The sequence below is a fragment of the Dipodomys merriami genome, unplaced genomic scaffold, assembly GCF_024711535.1.
Source record: "Dipodomys merriami isolate MVZ:Mamm:240054 unplaced genomic scaffold, mDipMer1.0.p SCAF_16, whole genome shotgun sequence".
In the NCBI taxonomy this organism is placed as follows: domain Eukaryota; kingdom Metazoa; phylum Chordata; class Mammalia; order Rodentia; family Heteromyidae; genus Dipodomys; species Dipodomys merriami.
Window position 1 is genome coordinate 9,744,290 of NW_027202937.1, and position 22,322 is coordinate 9,766,611.

The 22,322-nt window shown below is 45.8% G+C and overlaps 1 protein-coding gene across 1 annotated transcript in view; it reads left to right on the forward strand.

Annotated features, from left to right (window-relative positions):
- Positions 1-21,064, forward strand: part of Nudt3 (nudix hydrolase 3) — a 66,864-nt gene extending 45,800 nt beyond the window's left edge. Inside the window, exons 3-5 of the mRNA XM_070023948.1 lie at positions 5,937-5,981; positions 9,068-9,152; positions 12,350-21,064. Of these exons, the coding sequence (XP_069880049.1) occupies positions 5,937-5,981; positions 9,068-9,152; positions 12,350-12,528 (309 nt within the window). The 3' untranslated portion in view covers positions 12,529-21,064. The remainder of the gene's footprint in view (positions 1-5,936; positions 5,982-9,067; positions 9,153-12,349) is intronic.
- Positions 21,065-22,322: the final 1,258 nt, after the last annotated feature.

Here is a 22,322-nt window from a genome sequence, read left to right on the forward strand (position 1 = left end):
CTGACTGGACTAAACTTAATGTACTATAAACCAAATCTTTATCGGCAAATGTTTGAGCCATCTGTCAGATGGGATCCTGCATGTACAAATCATATGAGAGACAAAAATAACTTGCTCTCAGGTTGCTTCAGGCAATATTGGAGACAGAGTGGGGATATGAAAGTTGCTCTGAGGAAGAAGATTCTTCCTTATCAGAATGGGGTAACCTGAATTACTTGTTTTGTAGAAATCATGCAGGACAAGCACTAAGCTCCCCCTCAACTCTAAAATCTTCTTTAAGAGCATTTCTTCCTAAGACAACAACTAAACCCCAGTTTAAAAAATAAAACAGGGGGCTGGGAAGGTGGCTCAGTAGTAGAGCGCTTGCCTTGCATGCATGAGGATCTGGGTTCGATTCCTCAGCACCACATAAACAAGAAGAAAAAAGCCAGAAGTGGCGCTGTGGCTCAAGTGGTAGAGCGCTAGCCTTGAGCTGAAGAGCTGAGGGCCAGCGCCCAGGCCCAGAGTTCAGGCCCCACGACTGGACCCAAAAAAAAATTTTTTTTTAATTAAAAAATAAATAAATAAGCCGGGCGCTGGTGGCTCACGCCTGTAATCCTAGCTACTCAGGAGGCTGAGATCTGAGGATCGCAGTTCAAAGCCAGCCCGGGCAGGAGAGACCGTGAGACTCCTATCTCCAATAAACCACCAGAAAACCGGAAGTGGCGCTGTAGCTCAAGTGGTAGAGCGCTCGCCTTGAGCTGAAGAGCTGAGGGACAGCGCCCAGGCCCAGAGTTCAAGCCCCACGACCGACCAAAAAAAAAAAATAAATAATAAATAAATAAATAAAACAGGGGCTGGGAAGGTGGCTCAGTGGTCGAGTGCTTGCCTTGCATGCATGAGGCCCTGGGTTCGATTCCTTAGCACCACAAAAGCAAAAAGAAAAAAGCCGGAAGTAGCGCTGTGGCTCAAGTGGTAGAGTGCTAGCCTTGAGCTGAAGAGCTGAGGGCCAGCGCCCAGGCCCAGAGTTCAGGCCCCACGACTGGACCCAAAAAAAAATTTTTTTTTAATTAAAAAATAAATAAATAAGCCGGGCGCTGGTGGCTCACGCCTGTAATCCTAGCTACTCAGGAGGCTGAGATCTGAGGATCGCAGTTCAAAGCCAGCCCGGGCAGGAGAGACCGTGAGACTCCTATCTCCAATAAACCACCAGAAAACCGGAAGTGGCGCTGTAGCTCAAGTGGTAGAGCGCTCGCCTTGAGCTGAAGAGCTGAGGGACAGCGCCCAGGCCCAGAGTTCAAGCCCCACGACCGACCAAAAAAAAAAAATAAATAATAAATAAATAAATAAAACAGGGGCTGGGAAGGTGGCTCAGTGGTCGAGTGCTTGCCTTGCATGCATGAGGCCCTGGGTTCGATTCCTTAGCACCACAAAAGCAAAAAGAAAAAAGCCGGAAGTAGCGCTGTGGCTCAAGTGGTAGAGTGCTAGACTTGAGCTGAAGAGCTGAGGGACAGCCCCCAGGCCCAGAGTTCAGGCCCCACGACTGGACCCAAAAATAAATAAATAAATAAATAATAAAGAAAGAAAACAGCTGGGTACCAGTGGCTCACACCTATAACTTAGCTACTCAGGAGGCTGAGACCTGAGGGTTGCAGTGCAGGCATTCTGGGCTGCCTGGAATCAGGCTCCTGCATTGCAGGAGCAAGATGGATAGATGGATATAGAATAGGGCTATAAAGTAGTAAAGAAAATAGGCACATGGGGAGAGTGAGGAATAAAATTCCTTGACATAATTGGTAAGAATTCAAGGCGCTTGCCAGTGGCTCATACCTATATAATCCTAGCAATCCAGGAGACTGAGATCTGAGGATTGCGACTCTGAGCTAGCCTGGGCAGAAAAGTCCTTATGACTTTAACCAGCCCTGATCTAGCAAAAATAAGAATAATATTTTTAAAATAAAATCATCCAAACCGAGTGCTGTTGGCTCACACCTGTAATCCTAGCTACTCAGGAGGCTCAGATCTGAGGATCACAGTTCAAAGCCAGCCCGGGCATGAACATCTATGAGACTCTTATCTCCAGTTAACAACCAGAAAACTGGAAATGGTACTGGGGATCAAGTAGTAGAGCACTCTCCTTGAGCTGAAGAGCACAGGGACAGTGGCCAAACCTAGAGTTCAAGCCCCACAACTGACAATAAATAAATAAATAAAAATCATCCAAGAACCTAGGTCTTTATTATCAGCTTCTATTGTGTCTATTATTAAAAATCACTTAAATATTTCAGAATACTTATGTAAAATTCTGTTCATTCTATACTTAGTGAGTAGCTATTGTATTTAGAAGATTTTTACATTAATTCTTTTTTATTCTTTTTTTTGTCAGTCCTGGGGCCTGGGTGCTGTCCCTCAGCTCTTCAGCTCAAGGCTAGTGCTCTACCACTTGAGCCACAGTGCTACTTCTGGCTTTTTCTGCTTATGTGGTGCTGTGGAATCAAATCCAGGGCCTCATGTATGCAAGGCAGGCACTCTACCACTGAGCTACCTTCCCAGCCCCTACATGAATTTTTTTTTTTTGGGGGGGGTCCAGTCATGGGGCCTGAACTCTGGGCCTGGGCACTGTCCCTCAGCTCTTCAGGTCAAGGCTAGCACTCTACCACTTGAGCCACAGCACCACTTCTAGCTTTTTTCTTTTTGCCTATGTGGTGCTGAGGAATCAAACCCAGGGCCTCATGCATGCAAGGCAAGCGCTCTACCACTGAGCCACCTTCCCAGCCCCCCTACATTAATTTTTATTTTTTATTTATTTTTTATTGTGAACATACTGTACAGAGGGGTTACAATTACATGGGCAAGATAATGAGTACATTTCTTATCAAGCATTGTAGCCTCCTCCTTTGTTTACCCTTCAGATCCCTTCCCAGCCTCAACCTGCCCCCTCACTCAATCCTACTTGGTCCACAAGTAGGTAAAGTGGCAGTAGTAATCAGAATGACTGCTAACCCTATCCAGGCTCTTCCAGGTTTTCTTTTCTACACCTTTCACCTTCTGTTCCCAACAAATACAGATACAGTGTAATAAATGCTAAAAAGACAACCTGGTCCAAAAGGAAAGCAGACACTTCCATGGATTTGCAGAACAGCCAAGGAAAAGCCACAGCCTGACTGGCTTTGTGTGGTTGGTGGGTGAGCCATTTGGAGGAAGATGAGTTCAAGGGCCTCTCCTGAAAAAGACTGGGAAATGGAAGGATACCAAGAGGGAATTTTGACAGGACTGGGCCTAGATACCAGGAAGCAGTATGCCAGCAACTCTGGTTCTGTAGCTACCATATTCCCCTGGAATACCAACCAGTACCCCAAATCTGGATCAGGAGAGTTGTGAACCTCTCAAAACATAAATTCAGCCGGGCGCAGGTGGCTCACACCTATAATCCTAGCTACTCAGGAGGCTGAGATCTAAGGATCACGGTTCAAAGCCAGCTGGGGTAGGAAAGTCTGTGAGACTCTTATCTCCAATAAACCACTCAGAAAACCAGAAGTGGCACTGTAGCTAAAGTGGTAGAGTTCTCACCTTGAGCTGAAGAGCTGAAGGACACCACCCAAGCCCAGAGTTCAAGCCCCAGGACCAACAAAACAAAACAAAAAAAAACCCATAAATTCATGAATTTACCTCAGAGGAAAAGGAGTATGCTTTCTAGATATTCAAAGAGAAAATAAATAACTTATTTTAAAAGAACAAAACAGTTACTTATTGCTGACATCTATAGTCCTAGCTACTCAGGATGCTGAGACTTGGAGGATTTCTACTCAAAGTCAGCACAGACAAAAGTCTGAGAGTCCATCTCTACAATAACCAGTAAAAAGTGAGACTGGATTTGTGGTTTAGGTGGTTAGAGCACCACTCTTGAGCAAGAAACTGAGCAAGAGCTTAAGGCCTGATTACTGAAGTGGGGGAATAATAAAAACATAAGCATATGTAGTAGAAATAGAACTGTGTGGAAAGGGCAGGTAGAAATGAAGGATATCCTCACTGGGCATTAATGGTTTACACTTGTAATTCTTGCTACTCAGGAGGTGGAGATCTGAGGATAACAGTTGAAAGCCAGCCCAGGCAGGAAAGTCCATGAGGCACTGATGTTCAATTAAATACCAGAAAACTAGGAGTTGTACTGTGGCTCAAAGTAGTAAAGTGCTAGCCTTGAGCCAAAGAGCTCAAGGACAGTGCCTAGGCCCCAAGTTCAAGCCCCACTACCAAAAGAAAGAAAAAGAGAGGGCTGGGAAGGTAGTTCAGTGGTAGAGTGCATGCCTTGCATGCATGAGACCCTGGGTTCAATTCCTGAGCACCACCTAAGCAGAAAAGGCCAGAAGTGGCACTGTGGCTCAGGTGGTAGAGTGCTAGTGGAGAGCTGAGGGACAGCGCCCAGGCCCAGAGTTCAGGCCCACGACCGACCAAAAAAAAAAAGGGAGGGAAGTGGGGAACAAAAAAGAAAAGAAACATCTCCTGGCTATACTTGAAAATTCGTGAATTGGAATTGAGTAAAAGGTTAACCTGCATTAGGAAGACATCTAAAAAGTAAGGACAGGGACTAGAATTGTGGCTTAGTGATAAGAGTGCTTGCTTCATAGGCATGAAGCCCTGGGTTTGATTTCTCAGTACCAGCACTGAAAGTGGCACTGTGGCTCAAGTAGTAGAGCAAGAGAAGCTCAAGGACAGTGCCCAGGCCCTGAGTTCAGCCCCCAGGACTGGTAAAAAAAAAAAAAAAAAAAAATGACAGTGGCAGACAGAAGGTTTGTATTAAGGTAGTTTAAGCGGCCACTGAAGTTGCCCTGCCCTCTGCACTGTCTTGTCATTTTACTGTCATAACATGTCACCGGAGTATGTTTTGTTGGCTTGTGCTCTTCTGAGATCCTGCAGGCTGCTGACCTCTGATCTCTTACAGCCAAGCAAGTCAGCCAAGGATCTCACTCTGAGCCCTCCCTGCATCTCACCTGTACACTGTTGTACCTATGACCTCAGCACTGTTTTCTGTCTCAAGTTAGACCTCCAGGGCTGGGAAGGTGGCTTGGTGGTAGAGTGCTTGCCTCGCATGCATGAGGCCCTGGGTTCAATTCCTCAGCACCACATAAGCAGAAAAAACTGGAAGTGGCACTATGGCTCAAGTGGTAGAGCGCTAGCCTTGAGCTGAAGAGCTGAGGGACAGCGCCCAGGCCCAGAGTTCAGGCTCTACAACCAACAGAAAAAAAAAATCATCAAGTTAGACCTCCAATGTGGAGGTTGTTCTATGAATGAATACATGGTATAATGCATATTTCAAAATATTTTAGACATGCCTTCATTGGCCTTGATTGATCACCTTGATCTGTTTGGTCAGCTTTTCAGTAGGAAGAGAGTAGAGACTAGTCGAATTGCTGAGAGGGACTCCTTCCTAGTATGCGCACTGCCATTACTAGTCTGGATGTGAAATGCAAGAAACCTTTGTATAACCATAGTCCTGGGGTCTGCCAGGCTGTGTCCTCTTGGGTTTTTTTGTGTGTGTGTGTTTTTTTCTTTTTGTTTTTGTCAGATGTGGGGCTTGAACTCTGGGCTTGGGCTCTTCAGCTCCTTGCACTCTTCAGCACAAGAAGAGTGCTTTGCTGCTTGAGCCACAGCGCTACTTCCTGTTTTCTAGTGGTTTATTGGAGATAAGAGTCTCACGGACTTTCCTGCCCCAGCTGGCTTAGAACCGTGATCCTCAGATCTCAGCCTCCTGAGTAGCTAGGATTACAGGCGTGAGTCACCCACACCCGGCTGTTGGTTGAGGGGGCAGTACTGAGTTTTGAACTCAAGCCTTATTCTTGTTAAGCAGATACTCTGCCCTGTGAGCCATGCCACCAGCTGTTTTGCTTTAGGTTATTTTTCAGAATGAAGCCAGCACCATAACCATGTCAGTATACTAATTTTTCTTTTTCTTCTTTTAGGCTGGAGTAAAAGGGACATTGGGAAGATTAGTTGGGATTTTTGAGGTAAGTCTGTTATTATATTTGGGAGAAATGGCTAACATAGTCCTAATCTAGGAAGTAAATCATCTGTGTTCTATCAGTTGTCAACAAAGCCGGACAGCAGAGAATAGTGGGGGGGAGGAGGTTTTGTTTTTTGTTTTTTTGTTTTTTGTCAGTTCTGGGGTTTGAACTCTGGGCCTGAGCACTGTCCCTCAACTCTTCAGCTCAAGGCTTGCACTCTACCACATGAACCACAGCGATTTTCTGAAGGGTTTATTGGAGATAAGAGTCTTATGGACTTTCCTGCCCTGGCTGGCTTTGAACCTCAATCCTCAGTTCTCAGTCTCCTGAGTAGCTAGGATTACAGGCGTGAGCCACTGGCACCAGGTCTGGGCACTGTCCCTGGGCTTCTTTTGCTCAAGGCTAGCCTATACCACTTGAACCACAGTGCCACTTCCGGCTTTTTCTGTTTATGTGGTACTGAGGAATCAAACTCAGGGCTTCATGCTTGCTAGGCAAGCACTCTACCACTAAACCACATTCTCAGCCCATACTTAGGGCTTTCATAAGATTTTTTTGAGGGGGGGGAGGTTTTCCCCATTACTACCATTTTCTTCCTCTCATGGTATAAGGAAAAGTATTAGATGAGGCAAAAAAAAGTAGAACATAGTAGTTACTGAGGTGGAAGGAAAGCTGAGGAAGTGGGCATGGCAAAGGTATGAATGAAGGTGAAAAGAAAGATCCGGGTGCCAGTGGCTCCCGCCTATAATCCTAGCTTCTCAGCAAGCTGAGATCTGAGGATTGTGGTTCAAAGGGAGCCTAGGCAGGAAAATCTGTGATACTCTTACCTCCAATTAACCACCAGAAAACTGGAAGTGGGGCTGTGGATCAAGTGGTAGAGCACTTACCTTGAGCTGAAGAGCTCAGGGACAATGCCCAGGCTTAAGAGTTCAAGCCCCATGACAGACAAAAGGGGTGGGGGGGTGGGGGGTAAGTAGGAGAAGGGAGATGTATGGTACTCAGCCTGTGTGTATCCTGGGGCCACCAAAAGCCGAAGCCTCCATAGTGTCCCCTCCTGTCCTCTCGCCTAGTGTCATATCTAGTTAAATTCATACAGTCCTTTTCCTTTTTTTTTTTTTATTGTGAAAATACTGTACAGAGGAGTTACAATTACATGGGCAAGATAATGAGTACATTTCTTAACAAGCATTGTAGCCTCCTCCTTTGTTTCCCCTTCCCATCCTTTCCCATCCTCCCCCTGTCCCCAGTCCTTTTTCTTAAAAAGGTAACAGCACTCCTGTTGAAGTTGCAGTTAGGGGAAGGAGTGGGCAAGATTATTGTAAAGCCTTTGTTTTCCAGGCCTAGCCAAAGGGTATGCTTCATATTCAGGGTAGACTTTTTTTTTTTTCTTTGTTGTGGGGCTTGAACTCTGGGCCTGGGCTATACCTCAGTTCTTCAGTTCAAGGCTAGTGCTCTACCACTTGGAGCCACAGCACCACTTCCAGTATTCTAGTGGTTAATTGGAGATGAGTCTCATGGACTTTCCTGCCCGGGCTGGCTTTGAACCGTGATCCTCAGATCTCAGCCTCCTGAGTAGCTAGGATTACAGGCATGAGCCACCGACACTTGGCTGGTAGACTGTTTTTTGTTTTTGCCAGTCCTGGTACTTGAACTCAGGGCCTGGGCACTGTTCCCCAAGCTTCTTTTGCACCCTACCACTACCACTCTACCACTTGAGCCATGGCACCGCTTTGGCTTTTTCTGTTTTTGTGGTACTGAGGAATTGAACCCAGAGCTTGATGCATGCTAGGCAAGTACTCTACCACTGAGCCACATTTCTAGCCCTGGTAGACTTTTCTGAGAGCTTGTTTGGAGGTTCTAATAGGGGAGTGCAGCTACTCATAACCTTGACCAAAGACCGGTCCTGTCTGTCAGGGATGATTGTCCTCTTCAACCCAGCATGGGAGGGACACACATGGAGCGGTGAGGGAGGAAGGGGACACCTGCCTAGTCAGCCAGATCAGCTGAATCAACCCTGGCAATCATTGCGTGACAGATATTGCAGCCATATTGCCTTCACATCCAGGTAGATTGGTTTTTTGTTTTTTTGGTCGGTCATGGGGCTTGAACTCTGGGCTTGGGTGCTGTCCCTGGGCTCTTCAGCTCAAGGCGAGCGCTCTACCCCTTGAGCCACAGTGCCACTTCCAGTTTTCTAGTGGTTTATTGGAGATAAGACTCTCACGGACTTTCCTGCCCGGGCTGGCTTTGAACCATGATCCTCAGATCTCAGCTTCCTGAGTAGCTAGAATTACAGGCGTGAGTCACCAGCGCCCAGCAGGTAGACTGTTTTTTAAGGGCCATGCGTATAGCAAGGTAAAAAGCAAAAGGATTTAGAGGGAGAGAGCCGACGAATATGATGGAGGGTTGAAATTGATTGGAATATACTATATATGTGTGTGGCAATGTAAAGTGAACCCTCCCCCCTCCCCATAACTAATGTAAGCCAATAAAGAAAAGTAAGGAGGGCTGGGAAGGTAGTTCAGTGGTAGAGCGCTTGCCTTGCATGCATGAGGCCCTCAGTTTGATTCCTCAACACCACATAAGCAGAAAAAGCCGGAAGTGGCTCAAGTGGTAGGGCACTAGCCTTGAGCTGAAGTGGTAGGGCACTAACCTTGAGCTGAAGAACTGAGGGACAGTGCCCAGGCCCAGAGTTCAGGCCCCACAACCAGCAAAAAAGAAAAGAAAAGAAAGTCTTTAACATCTCTGGACCTGTAGGTAACGGTGTGTCTCTTAAAGTAATCACAGCTAGCAAGGCATCAGTGGCTCATACCTGTAATCCTAGCTACTTCGGAGGCTGAGATCTGAGGATTGTGGTTCAAAGCCAGCCTGGGCAGGAAAGTCTGTGAGACTCTTATCTCTAATAAACCACCAGAAAATTGGAAGTGGCACTGTGGCTCAAGTGGTAGAGTGCTAGCCTTGAGCTGAAGAGCTGAGGGCCAGTGCCCGGGCCCAGATTTCAAACCCCAGGACAGACAAAAAAAAAAAAAAAGTAATCACAGCCAGGCTGTCCAAGGAAGAACTCCCACTCTAGCCTTCTCTTTGTGTTTCAGAATCAGGAAAGGAAGCACAGGACATATGTCTACGTGCTCATTGTTACCGAGGTGCTTGAAGACTGGGAAGACTCAGTTAACATTGGTAAGTCTGAGGAGCTCCTATAACCAGTCATCACCCTACCACTGACATTGCCAAATCAAAAACAAGAGCCTGAGAAGTAATAGATGGTCACATGTGATCAAATAAGGGCATACATTTGGAACTTGAAGTATTTTGAAATGTCTAAAAGAAAGCTGAAATCAGGTCAGATTACATGTATAAGCCCCATATCATTTTTGTATTTGTTTTTTTGTGACTGTCCTAGGGTTTGAACTCAGGGCCTAGGCGAGCATTCTGCTTCTGTCACTGAGGAAATGTTATACAATCTTAGAGAAGTGTTAAACACCATAGTGAACATGCCAACATGCCATGGGAAAACTTAAATAATATTGCCTACAATCCTAGCTACTTAGGAAACTGAAATCTAAGGATTTGGGATCCAAACCTGCCTGGGCAGGAAGGTCCATGGGACTCAAATCTCCAATTAGCTACAAAAAGCCAGAAGTGGAGGTGTGCCTCAAGTGCAAAACAGCAAAGCAATACTGCCTAGACTGTAGGTGGGCACTGGTGGCTCATGCCTGTAATCCTAGCTACTCAGGAGGCTGAGATCTAAGGATCACAGTTCGAAGGCAGCTTAGGCAGGAAAGTCTGTGAGATTTTTTTTTTTTTTTTGTCCGTCGTGGGGCTTGAACTCTGGGCCTGGGCGCTGTCCCTCAGCTCTTCAGCTCGAGGCGAGCACTCTGCCACTTGAGCTACAGCGCCACTTCTGGTTTTCTGGTGGTTTATTGGAGATAGGAGTCTCACGGTCTCTCCTGCCCGGGCTGGCTTTGAACCGCGATCCTCAGATCTCAGCCTCCTGAGTAGCTAGGATTACAAGCGTGAGCCACCAGCGCCCGGCTAGTCTATGAGATTTTTACCTCCAGTAAACCACCAGAAAACTGAAGTGGCGCTGTGGCTCAAGTGGTAGAGTGCTCACCTTGAACTGAAGAACTGAGGAACAGCTCTCAGGCCCAGAGTTGAAGCCCCACAACAAAACAAATATTGCCCAGGACTGGCACAAAACAGAAAAGTAATGATTATGTGCGATTTTTTTTTCCTTTTTTATGTCCTATTAGGTAGATCTATCAAGTTGTGTGTACATGTGTTACACCAGTACTAGGTCTTGAATTTAGGACGTAATGTTCACACTTGGGTTTTTGTTTTTTGTTTTCCTGGTCATGGGGCCTGAACTCTGGGCTTGGGCACTGTCCCTCAGCTCTTCAGCTCAAGGCTAGTGCTCTACCACTTGAGCCACAGCACCGCTTCTGGTTTTCTGGTGCCTTATTGGAGATTAAAGTCTCTTGGATTTTCCTGCCTGGGCTGGATGTCAGCCTCTTGAGTAGCTAGGATTACAGGTGTGAACCACCAGCGCCTGGGTTGGGTTTTTTTTGCTTGTTTGTTTGTTTTTTTATCCACAGCCAACACTGTACTTGAGCCACACCTCCAGCCTGGCATTTTTACTGATTATTTAGAGATAGAAGTCTTGAGGACTTTTCTCTCCAAGCTGGCTTTGAACATCGGTTCTGACTGAGATCTTATTTTTCTGAGTAGCTAGAATTATAGACATGCCCCCTGGCTCCCATCTTAAAAAACATTTTTCTTTTTCTTTTTCTTTTTCTTCTTTGTCAGTTGCAGCACTTGAACTCAGAGCCTGGGTGTCCCTGAGCCTCTTTGTGCTCAGACTAGTGCTATACCACTTAAGCCACAGTGCCACTTCTGTTTTTTTTGACTGGTTAATTGGAGATAAGAGTCTCATGCAGACTTTATGTTTGGGCTGGCTTAAAACCATTATCTTCAGGTCTGTCTCCTGAGTAAATAGGATTATAGGTGTGAGCCACCAGTGCCCAGCTTTTTGGGGGCTGGAAAGGTGGCTCAGTGGTAGAGCACTTGCCTTGCATGCATGAGGCCCTGGGTTCGATTCCCCAGCACCACATAAGCAAAAAGAAAAAAAAAAGCCGGAGGTGGTGCTATGGCTCAAGTGGTATAGCGCTAGCCTTGAGCTGAAGAGCTGAGGGACAGCACCCAGGCCCAGAGTTCAGGCCCCACAACCGGACCATAAATAAATAATAAAAACTTTTGGGGGGGGGGCTGGGAAGGTGGCTCAGTGGTAGAGCGCTTGCCTTGCATGCATGAGGCCCTGGGTTCGATTCCTCAGCACCACATAAGCAAAAAGAAAAAGCTGGAAATGGCGCTGTGGCTCAAGTGGTAGAGTGCTAGTCTTGAGCTGAAGAGCTGAGGGACAGCGCCCAGCCCCAGAGTTCAGGCCCCATGACCAGACCAAAAAAAAACAAAAAACTTTTTTTTTTTTGTCAGTCCGGGGACATAAACTCAGGGCACTGTCCCTGAGCTTGTTTTGCTCAAGGCTAGTACTCCACCACTTGAGCCACAGTGCCACTTCCAGTTTTCTGGTGGTTACTAGAAGATAAGAGTCTCACAAACTTTGCTGTTTGGGCTTTGAACCATGATCTTCATATCTTAGCCTCCTGAGTAGCTAGGAGTACAGGCTTGAGCCACCGATGACCAGCTATACTTTTTTGAGGGGGGGAGGGGTCCGGTCGTGGAACCTGAACTCTGGGCCTGGGCGCTGTCCCTCAGCTCTTCAGCTCAAGGCTAGCACTCTACCACTTGAGCCACAGTGCCACTTCTAGCTTTTTTCTTATGTGGTGCTGAGGAATTGAACCCAGGGCCTTATGCATGCAAGGCAAGCGCTCTACCACTGAGCCACCTTCCCTGCCCCCCCCCCTTTTTTTTTTTTTTTTTTTTTGTCGGTCATGGGGCTTGAACTTGGCCTGGGTGCTGTCCTTTAGCTCTTCAGCTCAAGGCTAGCACTCTACAAAAAAACTTTAAATACAAGAGTTAGTATTATTAAAATCCAACCATCCTAGTAATTCTGGTAGCTGATGCTCTTATTAATTTTTACATGGAATGGGATGCTGGACTTATGCAAGGCAAAAAGGCAAGGGAGCCAGAGGGTACGAGCAGAGGAAAGCCCCCGCAGCAGTTCCCCCTGGGGTGGCCGCACCACACTTAGTCTCAGGGTTTTCTATATAAGGTACTTCTATTTTTAGAGCACATTACCTTTATAAGAAAAGAAAGTAAGGGAAGACTTTTGTATAAAATGTATTCTAAAAGCATTGAGAAGCATTGTGTTAATATTGTCCTCATTTCTTGTACTAGTTTCTTTCTCTCTGCCTCCGCAGGAAGGAAGCGGGAATGGTTTAAAATAGAAGATGCTGTAAAAGTGCTGCAGTATCACAAACCTGTGCAGGCCTCGTATTTTGAGACGTTGAGGCAAGGCTACTCCGCCAACAACGGCACCCCAGTGGTGGCCCCCACATACTCAGTTTCTACTCAGAGCTCGATGCCAGGCATCAGATGACTGAAGACTTCCTGTCAGAGATGGAAATTGGAAACTAGACTGAAGTGCAGATCCTCCCTTTCACCCTGGCTCTCTTCACCTCTTCACAGACCTCTTCTTTCAAAAAGGCATGATGGGCCGCAGAGAGGGGCATATTGATAATGTTGCTGTTTGGTGTTAAGTGATGGGCTTTTCTTCTTTCTATTGAGGGTGGGGGCTGGGGAAGTAATATGTAAGTACTTTTGTGCATGAACTGTCCCTCCCTTTTCTCACTCCTCCCCCCCTAAAGAGAAGCAAATCGTTTTTCCTACCCTGGGTTCTGAAGTATTCCTGTTTGTCTCATCCCAACCTGACCAGACATTTTCTCTGATTTTTATTTTTTTTTATTAAAAGATACCAATGTAAGATGAAATTTTTGCAAGAATTTGTTCTACAGTATGCTGTTCAGTCCAATAGGTTGGTCACTTACACAGGATACATTTATCTACACATTATATACTGAACATATAATATGTAAATAAATGACTTAGAGGAATTTAGCTGGTTAATTTTTGAAGTTTTTTTTAATTTTGTTTATAACTCAGAACATTTCTGGCATGGAGACCTTTCCAGTTAATTTATGTGTTTGTTTTTGATGTAGTACCTAAGCGTGTTTCCTTGTTTATTCTCTATTCCTTTGTCAAGGACTGTAGATATACAGAGTACAGGAAGAATTTAGCTACTCTCATAACACTCCCAGGACTCAAGGCCTTCTGTTTTCTAAGCTGTGTTTTCATGCTAAGAAAGGAACAGTAAGAAACCTGTTTTCTTTCCCATTACCAAGCCAGGAGCATATGGCCTCAGCCCAGATCCAGAGAAACAGTGATAGAAACCGATTCTGCCCTACATGTTCACAATAGAGATTGAACTGGATTCTTGTGATTACTGTCTCAAAAACTGGAGCATCAAGCACCTTTTCTGTCCTGCCAATTAGAAATCTTTCCCATAATGCTACTTTTTGCCTACAACAGCCTCTCCTATCCATGTATGCCTTACACCCTGCTGACCTGGATATTGACCGCCCTGTGCTTTGAAGCACCCCTGCTCAGTCCATCTCCATGCTGGGGGCCGTGTGGAAAAACACTTATCTCTGTAGTGTTGCAGTGCTATGGTTGCACTGTGAAGCATGTGTAGAAATGTCTACTTGCTTTCCACTGAAATGTGAAAGGCAACCTTTTAGAGGCTACACAGTTGTTTGCTAGAACGGCTATATAATGCTTTGGCTCGCTGCAGTGATGCTGGTTTTGTGCTAGCCCTATTTGCTTGGTTGGGAAGTAAATGGTCTTGATTGGGAACAGAGGCTAGGATGGGAGGTAGACGTTGATGGACCCCTGGCTTTGTACAGGAGATTGTCACTTTCAGTAGCCTCTCCTTTGTCGAAACACAGCCAAGATGTGAAGTTAAAATCATAGTTTTCTTTAAGAATTTTAATAAATACTCAAACTTTGAAAAGCTTTTGCTCTTCCCTCCCACAGGGAAAAAAATGTATATATCTGGTAGACTGCATCGTCTAGTGTTCAGAGTTTTGGAATACATATGTTAGTGAACTTTAAATTTTGCTGCCTATGTTCAGTTTGCATTCTCCCTCCCAGTATTAAAACCCACAGCCAAAAAAGTAGTATAGCAGTTTTCCTAGGATGCCACCTCTGGGAAGGGAAGTCTGTCCAGAAGCAGGGTCCAGTAGATTGAAACAGCACCATGGGATTTCAGACCAAAATGCCTACTTGCTGTTCACACGTCCTGTTTAAAAACGAACACACTGCTTCTCACCTCACTTAGAGCTTTCTGAAGGTCTGTCCAAATAAATAGCAAAACATAAATCTAAGCACCAAATAGAACCCAAAAAGCCCCACATTCTTCCAGATGAATGCTACCTTTATGTTAGGGATAGTATGTGCTTTGCAACAAAACAGTGTTCCTGATAAAGAAACTGATAGTTGTAGAACGGGGCGGCTTTTCAGTGATCTGGTGATTCTTTGACTGGGCTGGTGTTACAACTTGCCACCACTTAAAAATCCAGTTTTGATTGTTGGAGTCTGAGTCAAGAAAGTGAGCTGTGCCAAGTAATCCTTTTCAGCGGGATGAATGTGTCCTAGAGAGACTGCTGATGCTTTTGGAACCAACAAAAGGAAGCTTTGTCTAACACTGCCATTGCTAGGTCTGGTGCTGTTCTCTGCAGCTCCAGGATGTCGATGAGCCAGACTGGTGTTTTTCCACCCTGGCACTGTAAACATTATGGTTATTGTAAGTGATGTATAGTTGGGATCCTTTTGTGATTGGTTACGTAGGCCCACCATTACAACAACCTTTAACTCCCCAAAGAAAATAAAAAGTAACAAAAGAAATACAACTACCCTATATGCAGAGTATGTCATTGACACTTACTAAAGAGTCCATAATGGACTCTTTAAGGCTTGATGGAAACAATTCCTGTTTAGTCTGTGCTCACAGTAAATTTTCATGTCATTAGTGAAATACCATCAGAGTATCTCAGGATAGAAAACAAACAGTGAGCCAGACACCAGTGGCTCATGCCTGTAATCCTTGCTACTCGGGAGACTGAGATCTGAGAATTACGGTTCAAAGCCAGCCTGGACAGGAAATTCCGTGAGACTCATCTCCAATAAACCACTAGAAAAAGAAGTGGCGCTGTGGCTCAAGGGGTAGAGCACTTGCCTTGAGCTGAAGAGCACAGGGATAGTAGTGCCCAGGCCCACTGTGCCCAGGCCCAGAGTCAAGCCTCATGACCGACCAAAAAAAGCAATGAGTGTTTTTTATTTAAGTTTTTTTTAACTATAATACCTGTAATTCTGGCCCTTTGGAGGCTAAGGTGAGAGGATTTTGAGTTTGAGGCCAATGTGGATTATATAATATGACCCTGTCACAAAAAAAATAAATAAAAATTTGTTTATAAATTGCAGCTGTTGGAAAAACACCTACGAGATCATGTTATTCTTTTGGACCAAGATGTATGTGTGGTATAAGGGAGAAAGAAGAGCTACTGGACTAAACCACATTAGATTTTCTGTAGCTTTCCAGAATCAGCACACAGCCCATGAAACATGAGTCTTGCTTTTTTTTTTGGCCAGTCGTGGGCCTTGAACTCAGCCTGGGCCCTGTCCCTGGGCTACTTTTGCTCAAAACTAGCACTATACCACTTGAGCCACAGCGCCACTTCCAGCTTTTTTCTGTTTATGTGATACTGAGAAGTCAAACCCAGGACTTCATGCTAGGCAGCATTCTACCACTAAGCCACATCCCCAACCCCACAAGTCTTGCTTTTTTTTTTTTTTTTTTTTGGGGGGGGGGGTCCAGTCGTGGGGCCTGAACTCTGGGCCTGGGCGCTGTTCCTCAGCTCTTCAGCTCAAGGCTAGTGCTCTACCATTAGAGCCACAGGCCACTTTGGCTTTTTTCTTTTTGCTTATGTGGTGCTGAGGAATCGAACCCAGGGCCTCAGGCATGCAAGGCAAGCACTCTACCACTGAGCCACCTTCCCAGCCCAAGTCTTGCTTTTTGTAGCAAGCATATTGAATAAATTGACTGTAGTTTTGTTTTGTTTTTTGCCAGTCCTGGGGCTTGAACTCGAGGCCTGGACACTGTCCCTGAGTTTCTTTTGCTCAAAGCTAACATTCTACCACTTGAGCCACAGCACCACTTCTGGCTTTTTCTTGTGGTACTGAGGAATCAAACCCAGGGCTTCATGTATACAAGGCAAACACTGTACCTCTAGGCTATATTCCCAGCCTTTTTTTTTTTTTTTTTTTTGGTCGGTTGTGGGACTTAAATCTGGGCCTGGGCATTGTCTCTGAACTTTTCAGCTCAGGGCAAGCATTCTACCACTTGAGCCACAGCACCAGTTCCGGTTTTCTGGTGGTTAATTGTAGATAAGAGTCTCATGGACATTCCTGCCCAGACTAGCTTTGAACCGTGATCCTCAGATCTCAGCCTCCTGAGAGCCTCCTAGGATTACAGGCATGAGCCACCGGCACCTGGCATATTTCTGGAAGCATACTCTGCCCATATGTCTTGGATGGGGCCTGGGCTGAGCCACCTGGCTGGATCAGAGTGTAGGAGTCCTCACCTCGCTGAGGCCATGGAAGGTCCCAAGGCTGGTAACACAGCAGACATCTGCTCTCTGCCTTGCGCTGCAGTCTCACGAGATAGGAAAGTACTTGACTGGGCTCCACAGCCTCTGGGAGTGTTTGCAGTCGTTTTTTTTCACAGGATTGCTATGTAGCCAAGTTCCTTGGTAACAAGTGTTTTATCTTTTGATGTTAAAAGTCACCCCTTAGCCTGGCTTAGAAGAAAGAGACAGCTCTTAGTGGTTTTGAAAGAAGAAAAAAAGTAGTTCTGTGTGGAATTGTTCCTCCTTTCTTCTTCCTTTTCGCTTCTTCACATACAGTGTACACTGGGGGCTTTTGTTAGACCTGGGTGTGTGTTTATCATTTCTCTCCAGTGCTGTGTTTATGCTTTACTGAGGCCCTGTCTTCTTTGAAGGAAAAAAAGCTCGGTCTGAGCCACACTCAACTGTTTTAGTTCACTGAAAACATTGAGTAACTACAATGTGATTTTTGCCACAACAGTGTTTTTAATATTTCTGAAATATATTCTAGATCCATTTAGAATTGGGACAGTTTCTGGAGAAAAGATTTTTTGCTTTAAGAGATAAATGGGAATTGGCTGTAATTGATAATACAGCTCCAGCATGGTCTCATCTGTTTCAGATTTTTTTTTGGGGGGGGGAGGGAATCTGGTCGTGGGGTCTGAACTCTGGGCCTGGGCGCTGTCCCTCAGCTCTTCAGCTCAAGGCTAGCACTCTACCACTTGAGCCACAGCGCCATTTCCGGCTTTTTTTTTCTGCTTATGTGGTACTAAGGAATTGAACCCAGGGCCTCTTGCGTGCAAAGCAAGCGCTCTACCACTGAGCCACCTTCCCAGCCCCAGAAAGTAATCTGAGTGTCTTGGAGAAGCAGGAGCTAATAGTTACAGCGTGCAGCACTAGGGGGACATGGGGGCCTCTATAAGACTGATAGGTCCAGGTGCTACCTGTCCACTGCCTGGATGTGGTAGCTGACAACCTATTAGTCTTTTTTCCCTTTGGCCTGTGGAGCTGTGGTTTTGGTGGCTCAGCCCTGCCTTTATCAAGCCTCCACATTTGGAGTGGGCCCGAAAGCATGGGAGGATCAATTTTTTAGCTTTCTGGTAAACTTTGTGGTAGAGACCTTACTACCCAGAATGGCTGTTTCCCAAGTCACATTAGGTGTCTTACTGAAGCAGTAAGACATTTGAGATTTTAGGGAAAAATTTGTGAATTGCAGAGCACTGGCTGTAGTCCATGAAAATTTCTATTGCTCATGTGTTCAACTGCTTGGAGTCACCACAGGCAGACTGCTTTGGAGGCCAGTAACCTCCCAGCCCTGCTGTACACCGTGAGCATGTCTTACAGTATCCCTAGAAACTCTTGTGTTGAGCTGATAATCCTGCAGGGATGAAATATGCTGACCAGGACATCCAAGAAAGTGACAGTTTAAGCCTGGCATTGGTATCTCATGCCTATAATCCTAGCTACTACAGAGGCTGAGACCTGAGGATCATGGTTGAAAACCAGCCCGGGCAGGACATTCTGTGAAAGTCTGGTCTGTTCTCTAATGAGCCACCAAAACAAAACAAAACAAAACAACAAGTGGGGCTGTGGCTCAAGTGATAGAGCACTAGCCTTGAGCAAAAAAGCTTAGGGACAGTGTCCAGGTCCTGAGTTCAAGCCCCAGGACTAGCACCAAAAAAGAAAAAAAAGTGATAGCTCTCAAAAAGCTTGTCTTCTGAGTTTTCTTTAAAATTCATACATGAAAAGAGAGCTCACTTACTCTGGGCTATTTGGATACACTTCTTCCTGAGGTCACAGTCACATGGTCTTAGCTGTCCTTCCCCTGAAGCTCTGATTATAGTGATGACTTGGTGAGCTTGAGCTCGTCTTGGAAAATGGGACTGGTCCCTGGGGAGGGGAACTGTATGAAAGGAAAATCATTACTGAGAATGGAGTAGGCCAGAGAGGCTGTGCTGAAGAGACCGATGCCACCATGGCCAGAAGAGTAAAGTCAGTGTCTAGAAGGTGGAAGTCATTGCCGTTTCTCTAGCAAGCAGTTGTTTAACCACTCCAGGTTTTCTTTGGTTGACAGTCTTCAGTTCTGAACCCCAAATGTTACTTGACTCCTTATGAGGCAACACCAGAAAAGACACTTAAATTCCTAGATATTGGCTTGAAAAGGTGAAAATAGCATTGTCATTTTGCCAGGTTTATCATTTAAGTACTCCATCCTTTTATCTTGCCCTACCCCAAGCACAATATAGGCCACATGTGAAAAGTCTAGATTGAGTCAGAGAACATACATTCAGGTCTGGGAGAATTATATACTACATACTTTCCTGTGGTCATTCCACTTATAGATCATCTCCGCAATCCAGTACAATAGCTCCTCCAGCCATGCCAGGTGCTGGTGGTTCACTTCTATAATCCTAGTTACTCAGGAAGCTGAGATCTAAGGATCACTGTTTGAAACCAGCCTGGGGAAGGAAATCTGTGAGACTCTCATCTCCCCTTACCACCCAAAAAAAGTTGGAAATGGAGCCGTGGCTTAGGGACAGCTCCTAGGCTTTGACTTCAGGCCCCAAGACTGGCACCCAAAAAAAGGTTTTTTGCCTATAATCCCAATACTCAAGGAAGGAAAATCTGAAGTTCCTGTCCAGCCTGGGCTACATTATGAAATCTCATGTCAAACCAACAACCTTGCTACCGGAATTTAGTTTGGCCTCTGAGAGACTTGGCCTTTCTGTTTTGTCTGTGCGTATAGACAAGCCTGTGTTGCTCAGGACCCCGCAGCGTAGTGTAGTATTGGTAGTTAGAAAGGCAAATCGGTTCATGTGATTGTAAAAGACTAAGTATGTGGAATGATTTTGTAAGTGCTGGGTTGTTCTGTTATGGTCTGAATACTTTCAAACTGGTTTATAATCAAAGAAAGGATGGTGGGTAGAATAAGCAGGGTTTTAGTCAGTGTATCTGTCTTCAGAAAAATGGCTACCAGGTGGCCAAGTGCTTATTAATTAAGGAAGTCAGGAACATTTGAAGATGTTGGGAACCATTGCAAATGAAAGTAAGCAAGACGTCTCACCTTCGCAGGTACATCAGAGAGAGGAATAGAAAACTGGTTGGGAGCATGTGAAAACTTGGTTTTGCCAACCTGGCCTTTATTTCAAGGACCCAGCTTTCCATCCTATCCAGGACTTTGGCAGAAGATGGACTGTGAGTGGTAGCGAGGCCCCATCTCTGTGTAGCCCCAGCTGTGGTGTGTAACCTGCCAGGAGCTGAAGGCTTTTGAAGGAACTTTTCCCACCATGATCACCTCTGTTCTACTCAGCTTTACAGCCTCAGAAAGGGACCAGAGGATGGTCAGCCTCAGAGAATGGACTCTAGGACCATTCTGGTTTAAAAGATGAGCTAGATACGCAGGTGAACTCTCTGGCCAACTTACATAGGGAAGTGTGTTTTAATTCCAAAGTCAGAAGTCTGTCTTGTCCCTTCCTCCTTGTGCTCATGATCAGGTTCAGTAATATGTGCAGAACTGAGGCAGAGACCCAGAGCCCAGGGCCAGAGAGTTTAACAACAAACAGACTGAGTCATCTATGGAGAGGGCAGCAAGAATAACCCCGAATAAGTTTGGGAGAATTGAGGATCCAAGGAAGGTCACTTGTGGAGAAGGGAGTGGGGTTGATGTAGTACTTAAAGCTCTTGGCACTTGGTGCAGGGCCCTGAAATCAAGAGTTGGTATGACAGTGGCCTTACCCTCAATCTAAATCTACATGCTTAGCCTGCGGGTGCATGGTCTTGTTTTCCCAGATACCATTGGCACTGTGTGAAAAGGCAAGCATGTCTTGCTTGCTCAGGGCCACCTGCCCAGCTCTGGCCTCTTGCCTGGAGTCTTGGAGTGTGCTTAAGGAGACTTTGGCACTACAGTGAGTGGAGAAGGTAGAAGGAAACTTTCTTAGGGGTGTGGATAGGATTCCAGGCTTCCTTCACAGTTTTTCCCATACAGCCAGAGGTACAGGAGGGTTGAGGAGGAGGGCTGAGAGGGACCGGGCTAGCCTCAGCCTCAGGTTTGGCCAGAAGCAGGTACACAGCAGATGTCATCCACTCCCCCCCCCGCCCCCCTGCTTTTCAGCAGGCCAACCCTGTATAGCCTTTCCCTAGGTCTTACACGAACACAGCCCCTATGTGGTGCAAGCAGAGGGGGACAGACAGACCCTTCCCCTGTAATCTAAAAGCTTTGGTACTATGCTAGAATTGACCACTCCCATAGCCAACTCCTTTTTGTGTAAAAACAAATGCTTAACCCTGTGTGTGCACTGTTCCTTTCTATGTGTTAAATCTGTTCCTTCCATCTGAGCTGTGCGGGAGGGAAGGGCACTGGAACTGTAGGTTGTAATCTTGTGCCAACCAATAAAAGCCAGTATTTTACACACGTCACCAGTAGTGTCTGGTCTCTTCTTTCCAGTGGTTTCCCTGAGATCTTTATATTAATCTTTTGGTTTCATTCCCACTCCTTGCTGAGTTTTAAATGTTTTTAGTGTTATTATAAAGGTGAGGTACAGAGGGGTTATAGTTGGATAAGTCAGATAAAGAGAACATTTCTTTTTGGATGATGTCACCCCTTTATTGCTCTCCCAATTTTTCCCTCCAGTCCCTACCCATAAGTCATACAGTTCATTTTCAACAGTGTCTAGTGAGTATTACTGCTACATGTTCTCCCTTTGTTCTCCCTGTTCTGTGCCCTCTCTGGCCCCCCCTCAAAGACAGATAAACAAGATAAAAATAAAAGGAAAGGGCTGGAAGGTGGCTTAGTGGTAGAGTGCTTGCCTCACATGCATGAGGCCCTGGGTTCAATTCCTCAGCACCACATAAGCAAAAAGAAAAAAATCCAGAAGTGGCGCTGGCTCAAGTGGTAGAGCCCTAGCCTTGAGCAAGAGCTGAGGGACAGCGCCCAGGCCCAGAGTTCAGGCCCCACAACCAACAAAAAGGGGGAAAAAAAAAAAAAGGAAAACAGCAACAAAAAAAACCTCTTGTGGGCTGGGAAGGTGGCTCAGTGGTAGAGTGCTTGCCTTGCATGCATGAGGCCCTGGGTTAGATTCCTCAGCACCACATAAGCAGAAAAAGCTGGAAGTGGTGCTGTGGCTCAATAGTAGAGCACTAAGCACTAGCCTTGAGCTGAAGAGCTGAGGGACAGTGCTCAGGCCCAGAGTTCAGGCACCATGACTGGCAAAAACAAACAAAAACCTCTTGTTTCCATTTCCTGGAATTCTTCAATAAATATTGTGTCTGGTCAATGGCACATAGGTGTTACTCCTTTGTGTTCCTTTCATAAGAATATCCTCTTTTGGTCTCACTGGGTATGAATACCTAGAGTCCTGTATAATTTACTGTGTCCTCGTGTTTTAGATCTAGCTTCTACTTATGAGAGAAAACATGCACCATTCTTGCTGAGTTCTTGGGAATGGCTCTAGGGGTTAAAGGTGGCCCCACGGGAGATTTGCTATTGAGGGAACTGAAGTGAGGAGCCAGGTGAAGATGCCAGTGCAGTGGGAGACAGCCAGTGCCGGCACTGGAGGGCCTTTGTGCTCCCCGTCTACACCTGCACCAGGGCGCACCACGGGAACCTGAGTGGGGTGCAGTTCAGAGTACCTAAGTCAGGGTTTGTCGGGTTTTGGGGGGTATTTTAGGGGGGGAG